The following is a 20398-nucleotide window of genomic DNA, read 5'->3' on the forward strand; positions in this document are numbered from 1 at the left end:
CCCCCCCAAAGAACAGTCATCTAAAAGTTTTTTGGGGAGTTCCTATAGTGGCTCAGAGGAGACTAATCTGACTGGCATCCATGAAGGACACATGTTCAATCCCTGGCCTCTTTCAGTGGGTGAAGGATCTGGTGTTGCCACGAGCTGTAGTGTAGGTTGCAGAGGCAACTTGGATCTGCTGTGGCTGTGGCTGTGGTGTAGGCCAGCAGCTGTAGTTCTGATGGGACTCCTAGCCTGTAAACCTCCAAATGCCGCAGGTTTGACCCTAAAAAAGACAAAAAAGAAAAAAAAAAAAAGTTTTTTGGAAGTTTTGTTAAGGAGAATATGTTGCTGGAAAGTGCCCTTAATTCAGATGTCTTTTATCATCAAGTTTAATTTGTACTTTTTATTTTCAGCATAATGGCAGAAACTGCTTCTCCACTGAAGCACTTTGTGCTGGCTAAAAAGGCAATTACTGCAATCTTTGAACAGTTACTGGAGTTTGTTACTGAAGGATCACATTTTGTTGAAGGTTAGTTCCTCTAAATTTTTCAAATAATTACTTTTGAAAATCCATAAAGGTGCTTTATTTTTTCAGCCTGGGTTACTGAATACATGTAGGGCTTTGTAACACATAAAACCCACCACTTTTCTGCCCACCAAGTGAGGAAGATTGACTTATATTAATAGCAACTAAGAAAAAAGTGCTTGTGTGTGAGGTACTGTTCTAGGCATTTTATTGTATTATTAACTCAACTCTCAAATCAGCACTGAGACAGATTTTAATCTCACTTATTTTAAAGATAAAGGAACTAAGGCACAGAAAAGTTAAGTGACTTAGCCAAGATCACATAGCTGGTAAATGCCCAGACTAAAAGCCGGGTAGCCCACATTGAATCAGTATACTTATCTTCCTTATCCACTTAGCAGGTAAACTAAGATCTCAGACAGACCTGTCTTATCCTCTCAAATGAGGCTGGGATGCAGTGGGAAAAGGGCAAAAGGAGTTATCTTAACGTGGGTGTAGCTATTCAAATAGAGGTGATAATGTCATACTCTATGGTATATTACTTTAGAGATAATGTTGACCTTCAAGCATACAGTGAAAAGGGAGGGGTTCTGTAAACTCTGCTGACTGTGGGAAAACATTTGGTAGAATCAAACTTCTTTTCCTAATCCCTTTTCACTAGATTTTGAATTCCTAGAGAGTGCGAATCCTGCCTTATCATTCTCTCCCTGTCACCAGATCTGACACAATTCAAGTTTTGTTGAATAAGGGAAAAAAGTACTGGTACAGAATCTTGATTTTTCAATTTGGAAATAATTTGAGCTGACACAGTGACTTTGAATAGTATTTTATTCTAAAAATTTAAAATAAAGTGAAAAGGAAGTTAAATTTAACATCTGTATATTGAGCCTGTTAAGTAGGTTAAGTATTATGTAGGAGATAATGAAATGGCAGCTGTAGAATGTAAATTGGGTTCACTTTGAGCCAGTAGACACAACCAAGCCAAAGATCAGGACAAAGAAGGATTTATTACTTGCAGCAATTTAGGAGAACACTGGGGATCTTTCCTGCAGCTCTGTCTCTCTGAACAGCAAAATTGGGGAAGTTTTAGGCTAAGAGTACGTACATAATTCAAGTGGCTTGAGTGGAGGAGAATTCAGGGGAGAATTGGGGCAAAGATCAACAGAGTCCAAGTCTTGGTTGATTGAAGTGAGGAGGGTCAGCGTCATCACTTGGTTCTCTGCCTGAATAGGGGCCTTAGTTCCTGCAGAACTCATGTATGTTATTATAGGATTTGTCTTGTGGTGCAGCGAGTTAGGGATCCAGTGTTGTCACTGCAGCTGCTCAGGTTGATGCTGTGGCATGGATTTGTTCCCTGGCCCCGGAACTTCCGAATGCTGCCAGTGTGGAGAAAAAAAAAGATTTATTCTTAACATATATCTCTTGAGGAGGAACTGGGACTCTGCTTTATCACTGTACTCTTGTTTGACTTCTTTTTCTCTGTTCCTGCATTCATTCCCTGCCCTTAAGATCTTTGATTACTAAGACCTGTTAAGGGCAGGCATTGTGGTTAGGCTTAGATCACAAAGTGGCTTAGGCCAGAATGTCTTCTCTTATGTCAAAAAAGCCATTTTGGCTCTCTTTCTCTGGGGAACCTCTAGCTTATCTACTTACCACTGGTTCTAGAACCTCAGGAAAAAATGTTACAAAAAAAGAGGCAAAGTAGGTGAATCAGGAATAACAGAAAAGCAGGAATAAAATGAAAATCAAAGATGAATATAATGTTAATTTAAGCCACTCTTAGCTTTTTTCACCAAGTTGCACATATTAATGTATTTGACAAGTTGATGAGATCTGTAAAGCTTAAGTTTAAATAGGGGGTTACCCTCTAAGTTATGTCCGTATTTGTCTCTAATTAGGACCATTTAGATAACCAAATGAATCTCCCTGTTTTCACCTTTAAAATGAGATGATAAAAATATAAATGTAAAAATGTATATTTCTGAAATATAAACAAAGCTGAGATACTTTTCTGCTTTCAGATCTTTGCTTTCCCAGCTACTCCCCTCTTTGGAGGAAAGACATCTGGGGCTGGGGTAGGCAGTTTCTCCCAAACCTGACAGGAGTGAGAAACAGTCTAGAATTCTCTTTTCATGTTAAATGAGCTGTCTTGCTCCACCCCTGTGGGAAGCAGAAAAGATAAGGAGGTCTTACCCAGCTTGAAGACCCCCTGAACTCTATTTTGGGGAAGCTACCCATTTAAACCATATGCTTTCTTAGTGTGTGAATCCCTTTTCTCAGTTCAAGATTTGAAGCTCTTGTCAGGATGGAATAAAAAGTAGATATTGGATTCTAGTTTCTTTGTTCAGAAATAACGTTTTTGTCTTAGGTGGGTATTTTGTATCTTTGAGACATAGATGAATAGTAAAATATCCTTTTGGCTAGACCCCTGTAATTTTTAATAATTTTGAAATTCGGGCAGTATTCTTATGACCCATTGCAATGAGGCGTTCACCTTTTACCAAATATTCAGGTACCATGGCATTTTTACTTTGACATGGCATGTTAATATAGAACAAAGCCAAACTATATGCATATCCTAAACATTCTGTTTTTTAAATTTAATTAACTTAATATTCATCTATATTACTTTCTCTATTTTTTCAGATTTTTTTTTTTTTTTGGCTGCTCTGCCTGTGGACATTCTCAGGCTGGGATTGAACCCAAGCCACAGCAGTGACCCAAGCCATTGCAGACAATGACGAATTCTTAAGCTGCTGTGCCACAAGGGAACTCCTCTAATTCTATTTTAATTTTACAGCAACGTACAAGAATCCAGAACTTGACCAAGTAGCTGTTGAGGATGACTTGATAGAAATACAGAGGTATAAAAACAAGCTTTCCGTTATTGGCGAGGTGCTGTCTCGGAGACACATGAAAGTGGCATTTTTTGGCAGGTAATCCTTTATTATTTTTTTTCTCAAGGGTAGTTTGCAGAAATTAACTTTTCTTGGTCATATCTGCAAATTCATTTCTGATATTTCTGCAAGTGATAGCTTCTCCCTCCACCTTTTCTCTTCACAACATTTTCAGCCTGTGTTAAATGTTAAAAGTTTGTTTTAGCTCCTGGTGTAAAATAAAGCTTAATGGAGTTCCCATTTTGGTTCAGTGGGAACAAACCTGACTAATATCCATGAGAATGTGAGCTCAATCCCTGTCCTTGCTCAGTGGGTTAAGGATCCAACATTGCCACAAGCTGCAGTTTAGGTCACAGATGGGGCTCAGATCCAGTGTTGCTATGGCTGTGGTATAGGCCGGGAGATGCAGCTCTTACTCGATCCTTAGCCTGGGAACTTCCATATGCTGCACCTGCAGCCCTAAAGAAAAATAACTACATAAATAAATAAAGCTTTATGAAGGTCAATCATATTTTTATACTTTAAGGATACTCATCTCTAAGAATTGGCTTGTTAGACATTATACATATAGAAAAACAGGTAAGTGACAAGTATAAAATTTGTGACTTAGGTTTTTAAGCTTCTCTGATTACCAGTGTGTCTTCCAAAAGAATTTTCAGCTCCATGATTCCCAGAGGGAAATAGGAAGTACCATTCCTCAGTGTAACTTCCAGAGTGATAAGAGTGATTTCTGCCACAGCTTATACATTAATTTAAAGGGTCAGGGAGTTTCCATCTTGCTCAGTGGAAACAAATCAGACTAGTATCCATGAGGATGCAGCCGTAAGCTGTGGTGTGGTTGCAGGTGCAGCTCAGATCTGGTGTTGCTGTGGCCAGCAGCTACAGCTCTGATTTGACCCCTAGCCTGGGAACTTCCATATATGCTGCGGGTAGCCCTAAAAAGACAAAAAATTTAAGGATTATTTGTTAACTGTGTATGTATGTACCAACCACTCTGTTAAAAACAGTCACTAGGCCCTTAGCTTGGTTGTTCAGATATCATGAGCCATATACCAACAGAGGGTTTTATTTATTCACTGAACTAACCTTGTAGGCCTTCTAAGCTATTTCCTATATCTTTAGCACTTGGAATTTCCTATGCCTAGAATTCTCTTTGCCTTGTTCTATGTCTGGCTCCTCACTCTTTCAGGCAGAAACTTTTTCTGACCACTCTCAGTTATTCTCTACTAAAACAACCTGTTTGTGTTCTTGAAAACTTTTCACCAAGCTCTGGGTTTTTTGTTTTGTTTTGTTTTGTTTTATGTTGTTTGTTTCTCAGAACTTACACAGTCTAGCATGAAGTAGGTCTAAGAAAGAGGCCCTACCTCAGGTTAGGATGGAGTCAGAGTGGGAGGGAAGAGGCCTTCACTGAGAAGTGATGTAATAGTTGTGTAAATCAAGTTGTCAACTTTTAATAAAAAAATGGAATCTGATGAAATTCACAGAATCTGCATTATAAAAATGTAGGCCTTTGAGCCAGTGAACAAAGTTTTTACCGTTATGTTTTGTCATGATTTTGTATATTCTTCAGGACAAGCAGTGGGAAGAGCTCTGTTATCAATGCCATGTTGTGGGATAAAGTCCTCCCTAGTGGGATTGGCCATACAACCAATTGCTTCCTGAGCGTTGAAGGAACGGATGGAGATAAAGCCTATCTCATGACAGAAGGGTCAGATGAAAAAAAGAGTGTGAAGGTATATGATTTGACCTTTGGCAACATAATGTACCTGAAGTAATGTCCTTAACATGTCCTTTTAAAAAATTTTTCACGAAATGGGTGCCTTGCTAGAGACAGAAGAACCATTAGTATTTCTATTCATAGCTTTTAAAACCATCACTAATATTTTTGAATTTTCTGAAATTATTTTGCTTCAGAGCTGAATTACTGTAAGAATAAAACTTGTCTTTAACTTAAAAGTAAATTAAAAATTGACAGGACACTGTAAACCAATTATAATGGAAAAAATAAAAATCACTAAAAAAAATAAATAATTAGAGGTCTTCACTGGTGGCCTACCAGTTGTCATTGCTGTGGCTCTGGTTACTGCTGTGGCTTGGATTTGATCCCTAGCTTGTGAATTTCTACATGCCTCAAGTGTAGCCAGAAAGAAAAAATTGAACTAGAATTAAAAGTTTATACTATTGGGAGTTCCCATCGTGGCGCAGTGGTTAACGAATCCGACTAGGAACCATGAGGTTGCGGGTTCGATCCCTGCCCTTGCTCAGTGGGTTAATCATCCGGCGTTGCCGTGAGCTGCGGTGTAGGTTGCTCTGGCATAGGCAGGTGGCTACAGCTCTGATTCAACCCCTAGCCTGGGAACCTCCATATGCCGCGGGAGTGGCCCAAGAAATAGCAAAAAGACAAAACAAACAAACAAAAACAAAACAAAAAAACAAACAAAAAAAGTTAAAAAAAAAGTTTATACTATTTTCACTTAGTGAAAAGAACATTATTAAAGTGTATTGTTGCTATTTAGTTTCAAATCTTGTCTTTCTAAGGAAAACTTTGTTTAAAAAATGGTCTCTGGAATCTGTTTTTGACACGTCTGCGCCTTTAGAAGTGGTTTTTGCCTTTAGAATATTTGGTAAGCATATTCATGAGAAAATGCTGTAGCTTTATCAGATAAAGGCCAGTGGTGATTTCTTATCCCTACTTTTCATAATGAGTTTCTTTTTTTTTTTTAGGGCTGCACTTGTGGCATATGGAAGTTCCCAGGCTAGGGGTCAAATTGGAGCTGAAGCTGCCTGCTTGCCCCACAGCCACAACAATGCCAGATCCAAGCCACAGCTGCAACCTACACCACAGCTCACAGCAATGCCAGATCCTTAACCCACTGAGCGAGGCCAGGGATCGAACCCACATCCTCATGGATACTAGTTGGGTTCGTTACCGCTGAGCCATAGTGGTAACTCCCATAATAAGTTTCTTAAGGAGTTAAGTGGCACTAGGTTTTTTTCAGCCAGAAGAAAAGAGAAAGCAATTAGGATGCAAGATGTTTACTCTGGAATGAAATCACTTGGTAAAGGCCCTGTGTCTCACTGTAGTCACTTTCTCTTAAGTCTTAAGATCTCTCCCACAAATGCAAAAGTTCAGTGTGTGAAGTTCCATGTCATTTTATTTTTGTCTAAACTGTAGGTGAATTCATAGATCTAGTCCTGTGGGTTTGCTGTTTGATCAGAGCAGGTAACTCAATCTGTGTAATAGCCTTTAGATTAGCTATGAGCAATAAATGAGATGATTTTTATGAAAATATATTTCTAACTTTTATATCCATACAAATGAAGGAATATCTTATTTTTTAATCAAGAATTTTACCAAGTCAGAATTCAAACTGCCTGTGACTTAAGATCCTCAAGGTCAAGTGTGCTATAACATTTTAAGGTAGTTATCTAATTTTTCCCGATCAGTGAGCTGTTCTTGCAGTCCTCTTTCTTCATCTCTTTTACTCTTCTCCCTGCTCCAGAATTTAAGTTTCTTTACCTTAGAAAGTGACCTGCTTTAAGGTATCAATATACTTTGAGTCTTGGACTGTAATAGTTCACTTAGTAAAATAAATGCAACAATAATACCAAGTATTGCACACTTGGTATGTACCAGGCTCTATTCTAAATACTTCTGATAACTGAAACCTCACCACAGCTTTGTCAGATAGATGCTTTTATTAATTTTGTAAGGCATCAGGATTTTAATACAAGTTTATAATTCTTTGAAAAAGTTTATGAAAGCAAGCAAAAAGACCCCTACCTAAAATTTCATACAAATCACAAAAGAACCATGGAGGTATATGTGTTGCTGTCCTTTCCTTGATTACTAACTTTGTCTTAAGCCTGTTGTGCTTAATTGTATGTTTAATACATACATGAAAGGTAATAAACTAATGTATATCAGAAATCATCTTGAGAAATAGAAATTTTCTATTTCCCTATTCTAGGGAATTTAAATGGAAAGAAAAGGCATAGGCTTATGTGAATAAATAACTACCTGGTGATGTTTCTTTATTTTTCCCCCTTATTACTAAACAGTAAACTCATTTTAGAAGAGTCGGAAAGTATAATTAGGCAAAGAGAAACGAAAAGAAAACTCCAGACCTCACACTTCCAAAAGCAGTGGAAATTCTTTAGTATAGAGCTAAATTGGTATTTCTCTGTTTTTAAAACAAAAAGGTTTTATGTTATATATGCTAGTTTCTGATTTGCTTTTTTCCTCAATATATTATGAACTTCTTTTCATGCTTACAGTATAAATTTCAGGGGTTGCATGGGATTCCATTGCCAGAGCATTTGTTGGGCATTTAGAATATTTCCAGCTCAGATTATTTTTACAGAATGGTATGAGTAAACTGTTTCAAGGGTAGTTTTTTTTTTTTTTTTTTTTTTTTTCATGGTAATTTTAAACCTGAGGTTTCTCAAGATTGCTCAGATGGTTTTTATCTCAAGTTATTTAAACTTCTGCTTTTTCTACATCTTTTGCAAAAATAAATGTACCAAGTCGTAGTATTTTAAATTGTTATTGCACTTTGTTATAAGTAGAGTTTTGTTTTTTCTTTTCCTCCCACTTTAGACAGTTAATCAACTGGCCCATGCCCTTCACATGGACAAAGACTTGAAAGCTGGCTGTCTTGTACATGTGTTTTGGCCAAAGGCAAAATGTGCCCTCTTGAGAGATGACCTGGTTTTAGTGGACAGGTAAAATTGCATATGAACTGTTTTTTCCTAAAGTTTTATTTAAAATAGATGTTGCTTAATTTCAGCCTGTAGTATATAAAGACTTCAGTTTCTGCTTTGTTCTTCTTTGATAGATTGTTACAGAACAGATAAGGTATTTTTTTGTTTGTTTTTTAATGGCTATATAAGATTGCCAGTGTATCAGTCTAATTCTGTTACAGGAAATTTCAAGAATAGCCATTTGTTTGTTGTTTTATTTCCCTAGATTGACTTTGTAGTTTGGGTAATTGGTTAGGCCTTAGAGATTGTCTAATTGTAGATAATCTAGATAGATAACTAAATAGGTGTTATTTTTGGGAGTTCCTGTTGTGGCCCAGTGGTAATAAACTAGCATCCATGAGGACAGGGGTTTGATCCCTGGCCCTGCTTAGTCAGTGGATTAAGAATCTGGGGTTGCTGTGAGCTGTGGTGTAGGCTGGCAGCTATAGCTCTCATTCGACCCGATACCCTGGGAACTTCGATGTGCCCTGAGTGTGGCTCTAAAAAGACCAAAAAAAAAAAAAAAGTGTTATTATTTTTTTGGTCCCTTTTTTTTCTTTTTTTTTTTTTTTTTATATATATATATATTTTCTAGGGCCGCACCCACGGCATATGGAGGTTCCCAGGCTAGGGGTCTGATCAGATCTGTAGCTGCCAGCCTACACCACAGCCACAGCAACGCAGGATCCAAGCCTTGTCTGCAACCTACACCACAGTCCATGACAACGCCAGATCCTTAACCCACTGAGCAAGGCCAGGGATCGAACCTGCAACAAGGCTCCTAGTCAGATTCATTAACCACTGAGCCACGACGGGAACTCCAAAAAAGTGTTATTTTTAATCAGTAGTAATTCAAGTTGCCTAAAATAACTACTGGACATTTCATACAGCTTTTCGTTGTTCAAGGACTAGTCGAATATTTTTGTAATTTATTTCTAGATCTTCTGATTAACCTGCATTTACTACATTTATTAAAAATCATCCTACTGGAGTTTATGGTGGCCCATTGTTGTCACGGCTTGTGGCATGGGTTTAATCCCTGACCTGGGAACTTGTGCATGCTGCAAGTACACCAAAAAAAAAAAAAAAAAAAAAAAAAAAAAAAAAATCCTACTACACTGGTGCTTAATAAAAATGATAATGCCTATCTGTTGAACAGTGTCCTTAACCAAAAAAAGTAGCGAAAAGATTTTTCATTTTATTTTATTTTTCTGCCCACAATCCCAGCATGTGGAAGTTTCCATGGGCCATGGGTTGTACCTTTGCTACTGCAATGACAATGCCGATCCTTAACCTGCTGCACTACAAGGAAACTTCTTTAACTGATTTGTCAAAATTGTGATGTGCTCTTTTGTCTTTTTCAGTTAAAGTATCAATGTTCTGGGAGTTCCCGTCGTGGCACAGTGGTTAACGAATCCCACTAGGAACCATGAGGTTGCAGGTTTGATCCCTGGCCTCGCTCAGTGGGTTAAGGATCTGGCATTGCCTGTGAGCTGTGGTGTAGGTTACAGGTGCAGCTCAGATCCCGAGTTGCTGTGGCTCTGGCATAGGCCGGTGGCTACAGCTCCAATTAGACCCCTAGCCTGGAAATCTCCATATGCTGCAGGAAGTGGCCCTAGAAAAGGCAAAAAGACCCAAAAAAAAAAAAAAAAAAAAGCCAATGTTCTATGGAAATTATTATTATTTTTTTTGATGAGGGTCTTCTGTTTTGATTGAAAGAGTGTTTCAAGTAATCAGTAAAAATAATTTGGATGACAGAGAAGGAGCTTGGGCAATAAAAATACTTGGTTTAAATATAATATTAACTAATTTTTCTTTATTTCATGGCTAGATTATATCCATTCTGTTATCTTGCCAATTTATCACAGGACAGATACATTAAGCCAATGTATAGACAGTTGGACTATACTTTTTATACTATAGATTTTATATTAAATTTATTTTTTAGCAGAAGTTTTTTTTTTTCCCCCTGGCTGTTCCCAGGCTAGGGCCCATACCAAGCAGCCACTCAAGCTGCTGCAGGGACAACACTGGAACCTTAACCTGCTGTGCCACAAGGGAACTCCTAGCAGAGGCTTTTTTAAAAAAAAAAAACTACTGGTTATGTTAATAAGCACTTAATTTCCTCTGAGCTGTAACAGAAATAGCTGCTTGTACCTTTATTATTTATTTATTTATTTATTTATTCTTTTTTTTTGGTTTTTGATTTTTTAGGGCTGCACCTGAGGCATATGGAGGTTCCTAGGCTAGGGGTCGAATCGGAGCTGCAGCTGCTCGCCTATGCCACAGCCATAGCAACGCCAGATCCGAGCCACCTCTGCGACCTACACCACAGCTTATGGCAGTGCCAGATCCTTAACCCCCTGAAGGATCGAACCCGAGTCCTCATGGATACTAGTGGGATTTGTTAATCACTAAGCCACAACAGGAACTCTTGTATCTTCACTTTTTGATTGTATATTAGCCCACTTTGGTTGGTTGGTTTTTTTCTCAGTGCTTATTTCAGCCTTTCAAAGCATGAATATTGACCATATTACCTGTTTTGTCAAAAATCACGAAGTTTGCTATTTTTAGCTTAGTAAACTTTTTAGCACTTGTCAAGTTGTCAGGTGAATAGGCTCTGGGAATTGTCAGCAGAATAGAAAGGCATCTATAAAGCACAGATTCTCAACTTTCCATAGCTGCTCTCTTATAGGTGAGAAAATAAATTTCCTGGGCTTCATACTGATAACTAGTAGAAATCCTTTCTTTTAGACTTCAAATAATTCATAAAAGTTTTAAAAAATACAATTTTTACTTTATTCCCATTAGTCCAGGTACAGATGTCACTACAGAGCTGGATAGCTGGATTGATAAATTTTGTTTAGATGCTGATGTCTTCGTTTTGGTCGCAAACTCTGAATCAACACTGATGAACACGGTAAGATCTAATCATATTATTTTGTTTGATAGAAAGGAAATGATGTCTGTCAATTCTGAAAAGTGAAGGAAATCAAAATCATGGAAGAAGGTCTGATATCAGGGGTAGTTGAAGGGGTTTTTTTTTCCAGTGGGACTAGAAGGGCTGATTCTGATCTTGAGAGTAGTTCCTAGGATTTCAGTAGCCCTCTAGGGTTTGATGACTCTACTAATATTTGCAAGGTGTGATATGTGTTGTTGACATTCACGGAAAGGCCAAACACCATTAAAACCTAGGAGTTATCAGCAAGACCTATTTTGTGACTGTGTTCTTAGTGTTTATATGGCCCAATCTATGTCACATGAACCAAGCTGCTGTGACAACACTCACAGTTGTTTATAACCTGATGGTATTTAAAAATAGGTAAATGTTTAAATCTGTTTAGAGTAACTCCATTATTTAGGTGTTGGATAAACAAACTTTGATACTTTGGTACCTTTGTTTATATTATTCTTTGTGGGCAAATCTTCCCCCTCCCAATTTTTCATCCCTCAAAAAGCCTTGTTATCAATACTTTCAAGACCCCATTTCATCACCACCTCCTTCTTTATGGAGCTTTTCTTAATTTCAACTGGATAATTATAGTATTTATGGCCGTTACCTTTATTATTTATTATGATGTGTTGTACATGTGTCTTAAATTGTCATATACTTAGTCTAAATCTTCAAAAAGATTTGAGGTAGCTTTTTCAAAATATGGACCATCATATCTAGTAGTATCTTTTATGTTCTATTTATTATAGAAAGAGATAAATATTTGTTAAATTGAATTTCAAAAAAGACTCATGGGAGGTGTAGGAAAATCCTAAGTTTTGCTTCTTATATTTTAATTTTGTCACCTTTAAAAGTTTAATGCTCAGAGTGCTTTGGGATCCTTTATCAGTGGTTGTTAATCATTGTTAAATGGTTCAAACCTTTAGATTCAAATGAAGTTTCAAGTATAAATGTAAAAACAGCTTTTAAAAGTAGACACTGTTGGGCATTTGATATTTTTCAGGAAAAACAGTTTTTTCACAAGGTAAATGAGCGACTTTCCAAGCCTAATATTTTCATTCTGAATAATCGTTGGGATGCCTCTGCATCAGAGCCAGAATATATGGAAGATGTAAGTTATTTCTTTAAGTTTTGGAATATAGTCATGTACATTATTATCTGAGAAAACAGTAACCATCATGGAATAGAACATCATAAGCAGCTACTCTCTTACTTGAGAAAAGAATACAAACAGAAAAACGGAAGTGGGTATGTGAGAGACCAGAATATTAAGCTACTTTGAAGGAAAATTGTGTTATGAAAGTACTACCCAATCATTTTAGATCTTGAAACTTCTAAGAATCCAGGTCAGGGAAGCAGAACAGGGAGTTTTCTTGTGGTTCAGTGGGTTAAGGATCTGGCATTTTCACTGCAGCAGCTCGGGTGACTGCTGTGGTGTGGGTTTGATCCCTGGCCCAGGAATTTCTGCAAACCATGAGTAGAATAGCTGAAAAAAATAAAAAAAAGAAGCATAAATTCGCAGCACCCCAGTATCCCCGCTTTCAGCTTCTGGTCTCCAACCCAAAGATAACCACTTATGTTCTGATATCCTAGATTTAATTTTTCTGGTTGTTCAACTTTATGTAATGGAACCACATAGTATCTGCTTCTGTGTAAGGTTTCTTTTGCTCAACATTACTTTGTGGTATGTATTCATACTGTTATGTATAGTTGAAGTACATTATCACTGATGTAATACAGTATTTCATCCTGTGAATAACAACAGTTGATCTGTTCATTCTGATGGTAGTGGTGGGCATTTGGGTAAGTTTCCTGTTTTTAGCTATTGTGGATAATGCTGCTGTGCCTCTGCTTATATATGTCTTTTTCATGAACAATGGTGTGTATATTTCTGTTGAGTATGTATCAGTGGTTCTCAATAGGAGGCGCTGGGTGATTTTGGCCCCCAGGGAATATATAGCCATGTCTGGAGACATTTTTGATTGCCACAACTGGGGGAGAATGCTTCTGGAATTCATTGGGTAGGGGTTAGCAATGCTGGTAAACATCCTATAACACAGAACAGCTCCTGCCTTCTAACCAAAGATTTATCTGACTCAGTGTCACTAACACAGGAATCAATAATCCATAGGTACATATCTAGGAGTAGAATTGCTGGATTACAGGTTAAGGATATGCTGTACAGCCCAAGGGTTTTCTGCAGTGCTCATACCAGTTTATATTCCCACTAACAGATTGAGAGTTCCACTTGATTTATATCCTTTCCAACACTTGGTAGTTTTTGTTTTTTGTGTTAGTCAGGATAGTGGTTTAGAAATTTGCTTTTTAAGAATAGAGAATCTGGCATTTGGTCCACAAGTAATATTTAATTTGTTTAATACTACTTTTTCTGATATTAATAGTGGTTTACACTATTCCATCACTAGTCACGTTACAGTATTTGTTTTCATTCTTCCCCTCATGTCCCAGATTGGAATTTTGCTTAATTTGAAGCTTCATTAATTCTTGTTTTGTAATCAAACTTTTTCAAATCGAGTGTTTCATTTAATTATCAGAGAATTAGGAAATATCACCCACAGATTGTTCTTATCTATTCCTATTTATTAAGTCTTAACATGGAGATCTCTTATCATAGCCATAATGGTGGAGGCTAATACTAAACCCTAACTAACTTTAATCCTTGTTCCTAACTAAAAGTACCAAAGTGCTAATCTTAAACCTAACATTACAGCTCTAATCTCTAGCTAATGCATTCTCCTCAACTTTGTTTATTTTGTCTTTTTAGGGCTGTATCTGCGACATATGGAAGTTCCCAGGCTAGAGGTCCAATTGGAGCTGCATCTGCCGGCCACCCCCACGGGCACAGCAACGCCAGATCTAAGCTGCGGCTGTAACCTACACCACAGCTCACAGCAATGCCGGCTGCTTAACCCACTGAGTGAGGCCAGGGATTGAACCCCTGTCCTCATGGATACTAACTGGGTTCATTACTGCTGAGCCATGACGGAAATGCCCCCAGTATTATTATTATTTTTTTAAATTTCCCCAATACATTATTATTATTTTTTCTACTCTACAGCATGGTGACCTAGTCACACATACATGGATACATTCTTTATTCTCACATTATCATGCTCCACGATAAGTGACTAGACGTAGTTCCCAGTGCCACACAGCAGCATCTCATTGCTAATCCATTCCAAAGGCAATAGTCTGCATGTATTAACCCGAGACTCCCAATCCATCCTCCCCCACCCCCCAGCCCCAGCAACCACAAGTCTGTTCTCCAAGTCCATGATTTTCCTTTCTGTGGAAAGGTTCATTTGTGCCATATATTATGTGATATCATATGGTATTTGTCATTCTCTTTCTGACTTACTTCACTCAGTATGAGAGTCTAGTTCCACCCTCCCCCAGTATTTTTAGAAAAAAAATATGCCATATATGTTCTGATATCAAAATAAAAATAACTTCATTATAGTAAAAGAATTATAGTATTTCATGATTTTAAAGGTATTAATAGCATCATTTTAGAAAATTTGGAAAATAAGAAAAGCATAATAAAGAAAAATGCCACCCATTTTTGTGGGTGTTGTTTGCATGTCACCTGTTAACTTACATAAATATATATGCACATCCTTTGCCCTTAATACAGATTTAGGAACCTTTCCATGCCTTTTAACTGCTAATTTTTGTGTATGATATGATTTTTAATGGTTGTGTAGTAATTAAGTGGAAGATTCCTGTCAGCAAGTATCAAAATGTTCAAGGCAGAATCATTAGGTTAAGAGGAAGATTTCCTGTCAGCAGGTGTCAAACTTAATTTATTAGAATTTTTGAATTTGTTAAGTATGTGGCAACTGTTAGTACAATATAACTATAAATGGCATTTAGTATAGGCCTGTAACTGTCAGTTATAATTATAAAATTATAAGAAATATATTTCTTTAATCATTAGAATTCTTTTAATACCCTGTTTTTCTCTAGGTACGCAGACAACACATGGAGAGATGCCTACATTTCTTAGTGGAGGAGCTCAAAGTTGTGGATCCTTTAGAAGCACGGAATCGTATCTTTTTTGTTTCTGCAAAGGAAGTTCTTAATGCTAGAAAGCACAAAGCACAGGGGATGCCAGAAGGTGGTATGTATTCTAAATACAAATATAGATTATAAAAATAGCATGCTAGGACTCTTGCTATAAATGAGGTTTTAAAATCTTCACCTAAATATTACAGGTGGGGCACTTGCAGAAGGATTTCAGGCAAGATTACAGGAATTTCAGAATTTTGAACAAATCTTTGAGGTAGGAATTTTGTGACTGTATTTAACAATATAAAATCCTAGAAATGATAGAAAGTGATTGTAATCTTCTGTTTTCACTTGTTATCTTTGGCAATAACCTTTGGTGTTATTTAATGTAGTTTAACAAAGCAAGTGAAACAAGGAAAATTTGAAGAAAGGAAGTCCCTGCAAAATGGATGCTCTGTAAGAATAGAGAAATTATAATTTCTTACTCTTTTTCCTTATATATTTATATTTAAATGAGATACTTTTTTTTTTTTTTTTTTTTTTTTTTTTTTTGTCTTTTTGCCATTTCTTGAGCTGCTCCTGCGGCATATGGAGGTTCCCAGGCCAGGGGTCGAATCGGAGCTGTAGACGCCGGCCTACATCAGAGCCACAGCAATACGGGATCCAAACCATGTCTGCAATCTACACCACAGCTCATGGCAATGCTGGATCCTTAACCCACTGACCAAGGGCAGGGATCGAACCCGCAACCTCATGGTTCCTAGTCGGATTCGTTAACCACTGAGCCACAACGGGAACTCTGAGATACTATTTTCTAATATTGTGTTGTGCAGCGGGTGAACTACTCTGTTTTCAATAGGGAAGATTAAAGAAATATAACTACTCTTGGAATGGATAATAGAGCAAAGTAAAAATCCTTTTTCTTTTGATAGAACATAGTTAATGTCATTTGACAGAAGTTAATTAAATTTCTAAATTGTCACCTTTTCTCCATACTTTATGCCAAAAGTCCTGAACAAACAAATGAATACAAAAATAATTATGATACAGGTCCTGTACTTAGGAATCTAAACTGCTGAGGTTTGTGAAAAACTAATGTGTGTGCAGCATTGGGGAGGAAGGATGCCTCCTTATGTTTTGGTGTAGGTGTTTTATTCAGAGATATTAAAACTTACCTACATTGACCATTGGCCAAAAAGTTCTTTAGATATTAATCTTCTAAACACTCATTTAGCTTTATCTGGCTGTGCTTATTGGGTTGCATATCTCCTTACCCACAAATGAACACAAATACTTTAGAAGTGAGAAAACTTTCATCTGTAATTATTCTTCTTTATAAGTAGTACTTGCCTTCATTGTAAGGACGTGAATGTTGAATGTACTTGGCAGACTTTATTTATTTTTCAGAATTTTTAAAATTAAACTTCTATTTTTATTTTTTACTGAATTTATTTTTTATGGCCACACCTGCAACATATGGAAGTTTGCAGGCCAGGGATTGAATCCGAGCTGCAGCTGCAACAATGCCAGCTCCTCTTTCCCTCTGCACTGGGCTGGGGATCGAACCCATGCCTCTGCAGTGACCCAAGCAGCTGCAGTCAGTTGGGCTCTTAACCCACTGCACCATAGCGGGAACTCTTCCTCTATTTTTAAATTAGTAAGAGGAAGAAAGACCATTAGTTAGATCAAGACAGTGTTTAAGAAAACCTACTCTCAGCTGTCTCAGTAAGATGTCAGTTACATTTCATCCATGAGGAAAGTAATGGGGAGAGTATCTATTGTTTTTTTCCCTGGTCTTAAATTGAGCTCTTCTGTGTATGTATGTGTGTATATTTGTCATTGCATTCTCCTACTAAAGCATACAGTTTAGTTTTCTTTCATATGGGTTCCTGGTACAACTTTTGCTTTCCTAGATTATCTCCTTGAAGAGGTGGGAGTGAGAAGAAGAAATGATGTGCTGTAGAGCACTGGTTCCCAAACCCAGCTGATCATGAAGTACTTTAGAGAATTGCAGACTCCTGACCTATCCCAGAGATTGATCCTGTAGGGGTATGATGGATCTAGGGATCTGTTATATATTTAAAGCTCCCCAAGTGATTGCTTGCAGTAATCAGGCAGACTTAGGAACTTTTAATTTTTTTTTAAGTTTTTAGAAGAAACATGGCATTTCACGTTTTTATTGTAAAAGTTCATTTGAGAATTTAAAATTATATATAGAAAAAATTTCTTGAGCAAGAGCTTATACAGTTGTGGAGAATGTCCACCTTTAGAGATTGAAACTTTTTGCCTTTTAGGGCCTTACCCACAGTATATGGAAGTTTCCAGGCTAGGGGTCAAATTGGAGCTGTAACTGATGGCCTACACCATGGCCACAGCAGTGTAGGATCTGGTGCTACTCTGCAACCTACACCACAGCTCACGGCAATGCTGGATCCTTAACCCACTGATTAAGGCCAGGGATCGAACCTTCGTCCTCATGGGTGCTAGTAAGATTCATTAATCACTGAGCCATGACGGGAACTCCTAGAGTTTGAAACTTTTGTTTAAAACTGATAGATATAAAATGAGAATCATCTAAAAATTATTTGAATTTATATAAAGAAATAATGAGATGGGCAAAAAATTTTGTCTGGATGGCCAAATGCTTTTTTGGTAATTACATTGACAACTTACTTATTTTGGTGGGTTTTTTTGTTTGTTTTTTTTTGTTTTTTTTATGGTTGCACCTGCAGCATATTGAGATTCCTAGGCTATGGGCTGAACTGGAGCTATAGCTGCCAGCCTACACCACAGCTCACAGCAACATTGGATCCCCAAGCTGCTGATCAAGACCAGGATGAAACCCGCATCCTCATGGATGCTAGTCCATGGATTGGTTTCTGCCGTGCCACAACAGGAACTCCCTATTTTTTTTGTTTTGTTTTGCTTTGTTTTTTGGCTGTGCCACATCCATGGGTTTTTTGTTTTTTTTTTTTTGGCCATGTTCACAGCATGCAGAAGTTCCTAGGTCAGGGATCAAATCTGAGCCATAGCAGTGACAACACTTGAATCCTTAACCTGCTGAGCCACCAGGGAACTCCAGCAACTCTTTTGCTCTCCAAAGCTGAAATTTTTTCTTTTCTTTTCTTCTTCTTCTTATTTTTTGTCTTTTTAGGGCTGCACCCACGGCATATGGAGGTTTGCAGGCAAGGGGTCTAGTTGGAGCTATAGCCGCTGGCCTACACCACAGCCACAGCTATGCCCAGATCCGAGCCGAGTCTGCAACCTACACCACAGCTCATGGCAGTGCTGGATTCTTAACCCACTGAGCAAGGCCGGGGATCGAACCCCCAACCTCATGGTTCCTAGTTGGATTTGTTTCTGATGCACCACAATGGAAACTTCTGAAATTTGTTACTTTTAAAATCAATTTTGGTAACTTATGATTTCTTATAAATTAGTGCATTTCTGAGAATTTATAATTTATTATAAAATTGTTTTTTTAAAAGTATATTTGTATCCCTTGTCTATTTATGTCTGTATATATTTAGACATAGATACAGGTAAAGGATACAAGAAATATATATATTAAATCTTAATTGGATTTGCCAGTGATTTGGCTGCTTTGCTTTATCCTTTAAAGACCGAGGCCTAGCCCTTGATTAATTTTTCATTTGATAAATAGGATTTTTTTGGTTTTTATTCATTAAATTCTTTTCTTTTTTCTGGTCTTTTAGGACCACACCTGAGGCATACGGAAGTTCCCTGGCTGGGGGTCAAATTGGAGCTGTAGATGCCAGCCATAGTCATAGCCATAGCAATACCAGATCCAAGCTGTGTCTGCCACCTATACCACAGCTCAGGGCAACACTGGATCCTTAGCCCACTGAGCAAGGCCAGGGATTGAACCTACGTCCTGGTGGATACTGGTCTGGTCAGGTTTGTTACCGTGAGCCACAACGGGAACTCCCAGTTCATTCAATTCTATGTTAATCTTTCTACAAAATTTCCTTCTGTTTTCATGGTGTAAGTGGAATCACTTTTTGCTTTTTGGTTTTAGGAAAGAATTTAGGGCTATGGCGATGAATTTGTGAGTGTAGCTTTGGGATATATTCCATGAGTTTCAGTATCCAGTTTTCATTGTTCATTAAATTTTATAGTTTTTTGGCATTTCCTCTTCAGTGCAGGAGTTATTAAAAATTTTGATTCTTGGGGAGTTCCTGTCGTGGCTCAGTGGTTAATCAATCCGCCTAGGAACCATGAGGTTGTGGGTTCGATCCCTGGCCTTGCTCAGTGGGTTAAGGATCCGGCGTTGCCATGAGCTGTGGTGTAGGTTGCAGATGCAGCTCAAATCCCATGTTGTTATGGCTCCGGCGTAGGCTGGTGGCTACAGCTCCGATTAGACCCCTAGCCTGGGAACCTCCATATGCCATGGGAGCTGCCCAAGAAATGGCAAAAAGACCAAAAAAAATTTTTTTCTTTGATTCATGGGAGTTCTCGTCATGGCTCAGAGGTTAATGAACCCAACTAGGATCCATGAGGATGTGGGTTTGATCCCTGGCCTCGGTCAGTGGTTTAAGGATCCTGCCCTACCATAAACTGGTGTAGATTGCAGATGTGGCTCAGATCCCGACTTGCTGTGGTTGTGGCACAGGCCAGCAGCTCCAATTCGACCCCTAGCCTGGGAACTTCCACATGCCATGGGTAAGGCCCTAAAAGGAAAAAAAAAAAATGGAATCTTCTCATTTAACTTTTCTTGATTTCTTTGCGTTGTGATTATGGATTGTGGCCTTTAAACACCTTTTCTCTGTTTTTAGAATTCAGTTGTTTGTGTGGTCTTATAAAATGATTTCTGTGGAAAAGGAAAAACTGTAACAAGTTCATCTTTTTTTTTTTCCTTTGTCTTTATTAGGGCCTTACCTGTGGCATATGGAAGTTCCCAGGCCCCAGGGGTCAAATCTGAGCTACAGCTGTTGGCCTACGCCACAGCCACAGCCAGGTGGGATCCAAGCTGTATCTGCTACCTACACTGCAACTCACAGCAACCAGATCCTTAACCCACTGAGCAAGGCCAGGGGTCAAACCCGCATCCTCATGGATACTAGTCGGATTTATTTCCCCTGAGCCACAGTGGGAACTCCCCCAAGTTCATCATTTTAATCAAACAGTCTGATTTTTGCCATGGACTTCTTGAGATTCATTTGGTTTAAAAAAAGCTAAATATTATGAACATTCTGGGTACCACGTTAAATAAGCCTTGGAAATTAAAATCAAACAAGAAAATCAAAG

General features: G+C 38.0%; 1 protein-coding gene across 3 annotated transcripts in view; it reads left to right on the top strand.

Moving 5' to 3' along the window:
* MFN1 (mitofusin 1) overlaps positions 1 to 20398 on the top strand; it is a 37114-nt gene that overhangs the window by 1001 nt on the left and 15715 nt on the right. For 2 of the 3 annotated variants that reach the window (XM_021068493.1, XM_021068494.1), the window contains exons 2-9: positions 396 to 511; positions 3309 to 3444; positions 4976 to 5138; positions 8006 to 8130; positions 10960 to 11068; positions 12105 to 12212; positions 15089 to 15242; positions 15337 to 15404. In XM_021068493.1, the coding sequence (XP_020924152.1) occupies positions 400 to 511; positions 3309 to 3444; positions 4976 to 5138; positions 8006 to 8130; positions 10960 to 11068; positions 12105 to 12212; positions 15089 to 15242; positions 15337 to 15404 (975 nt within the window). In that variant the 5' untranslated portion in view covers positions 396 to 399. Of the gene's footprint in view, positions 1 to 395; positions 512 to 3308; positions 3445 to 4975; positions 5139 to 8005; positions 8131 to 10959; positions 11069 to 12104; positions 12213 to 15088; positions 15243 to 15336; positions 15405 to 20398 lie in introns of those variants that run through there. The other variant, NM_001315732.1, reaches the window with a different exon arrangement.

This window comes from Sus scrofa, chromosome 13, assembly GCF_000003025.6.
Source record: "Sus scrofa isolate TJ Tabasco breed Duroc chromosome 13, Sscrofa11.1, whole genome shotgun sequence".
Classification (NCBI taxonomy): Eukaryota; Metazoa; Chordata; class Mammalia; order Artiodactyla; family Suidae; genus Sus; species Sus scrofa.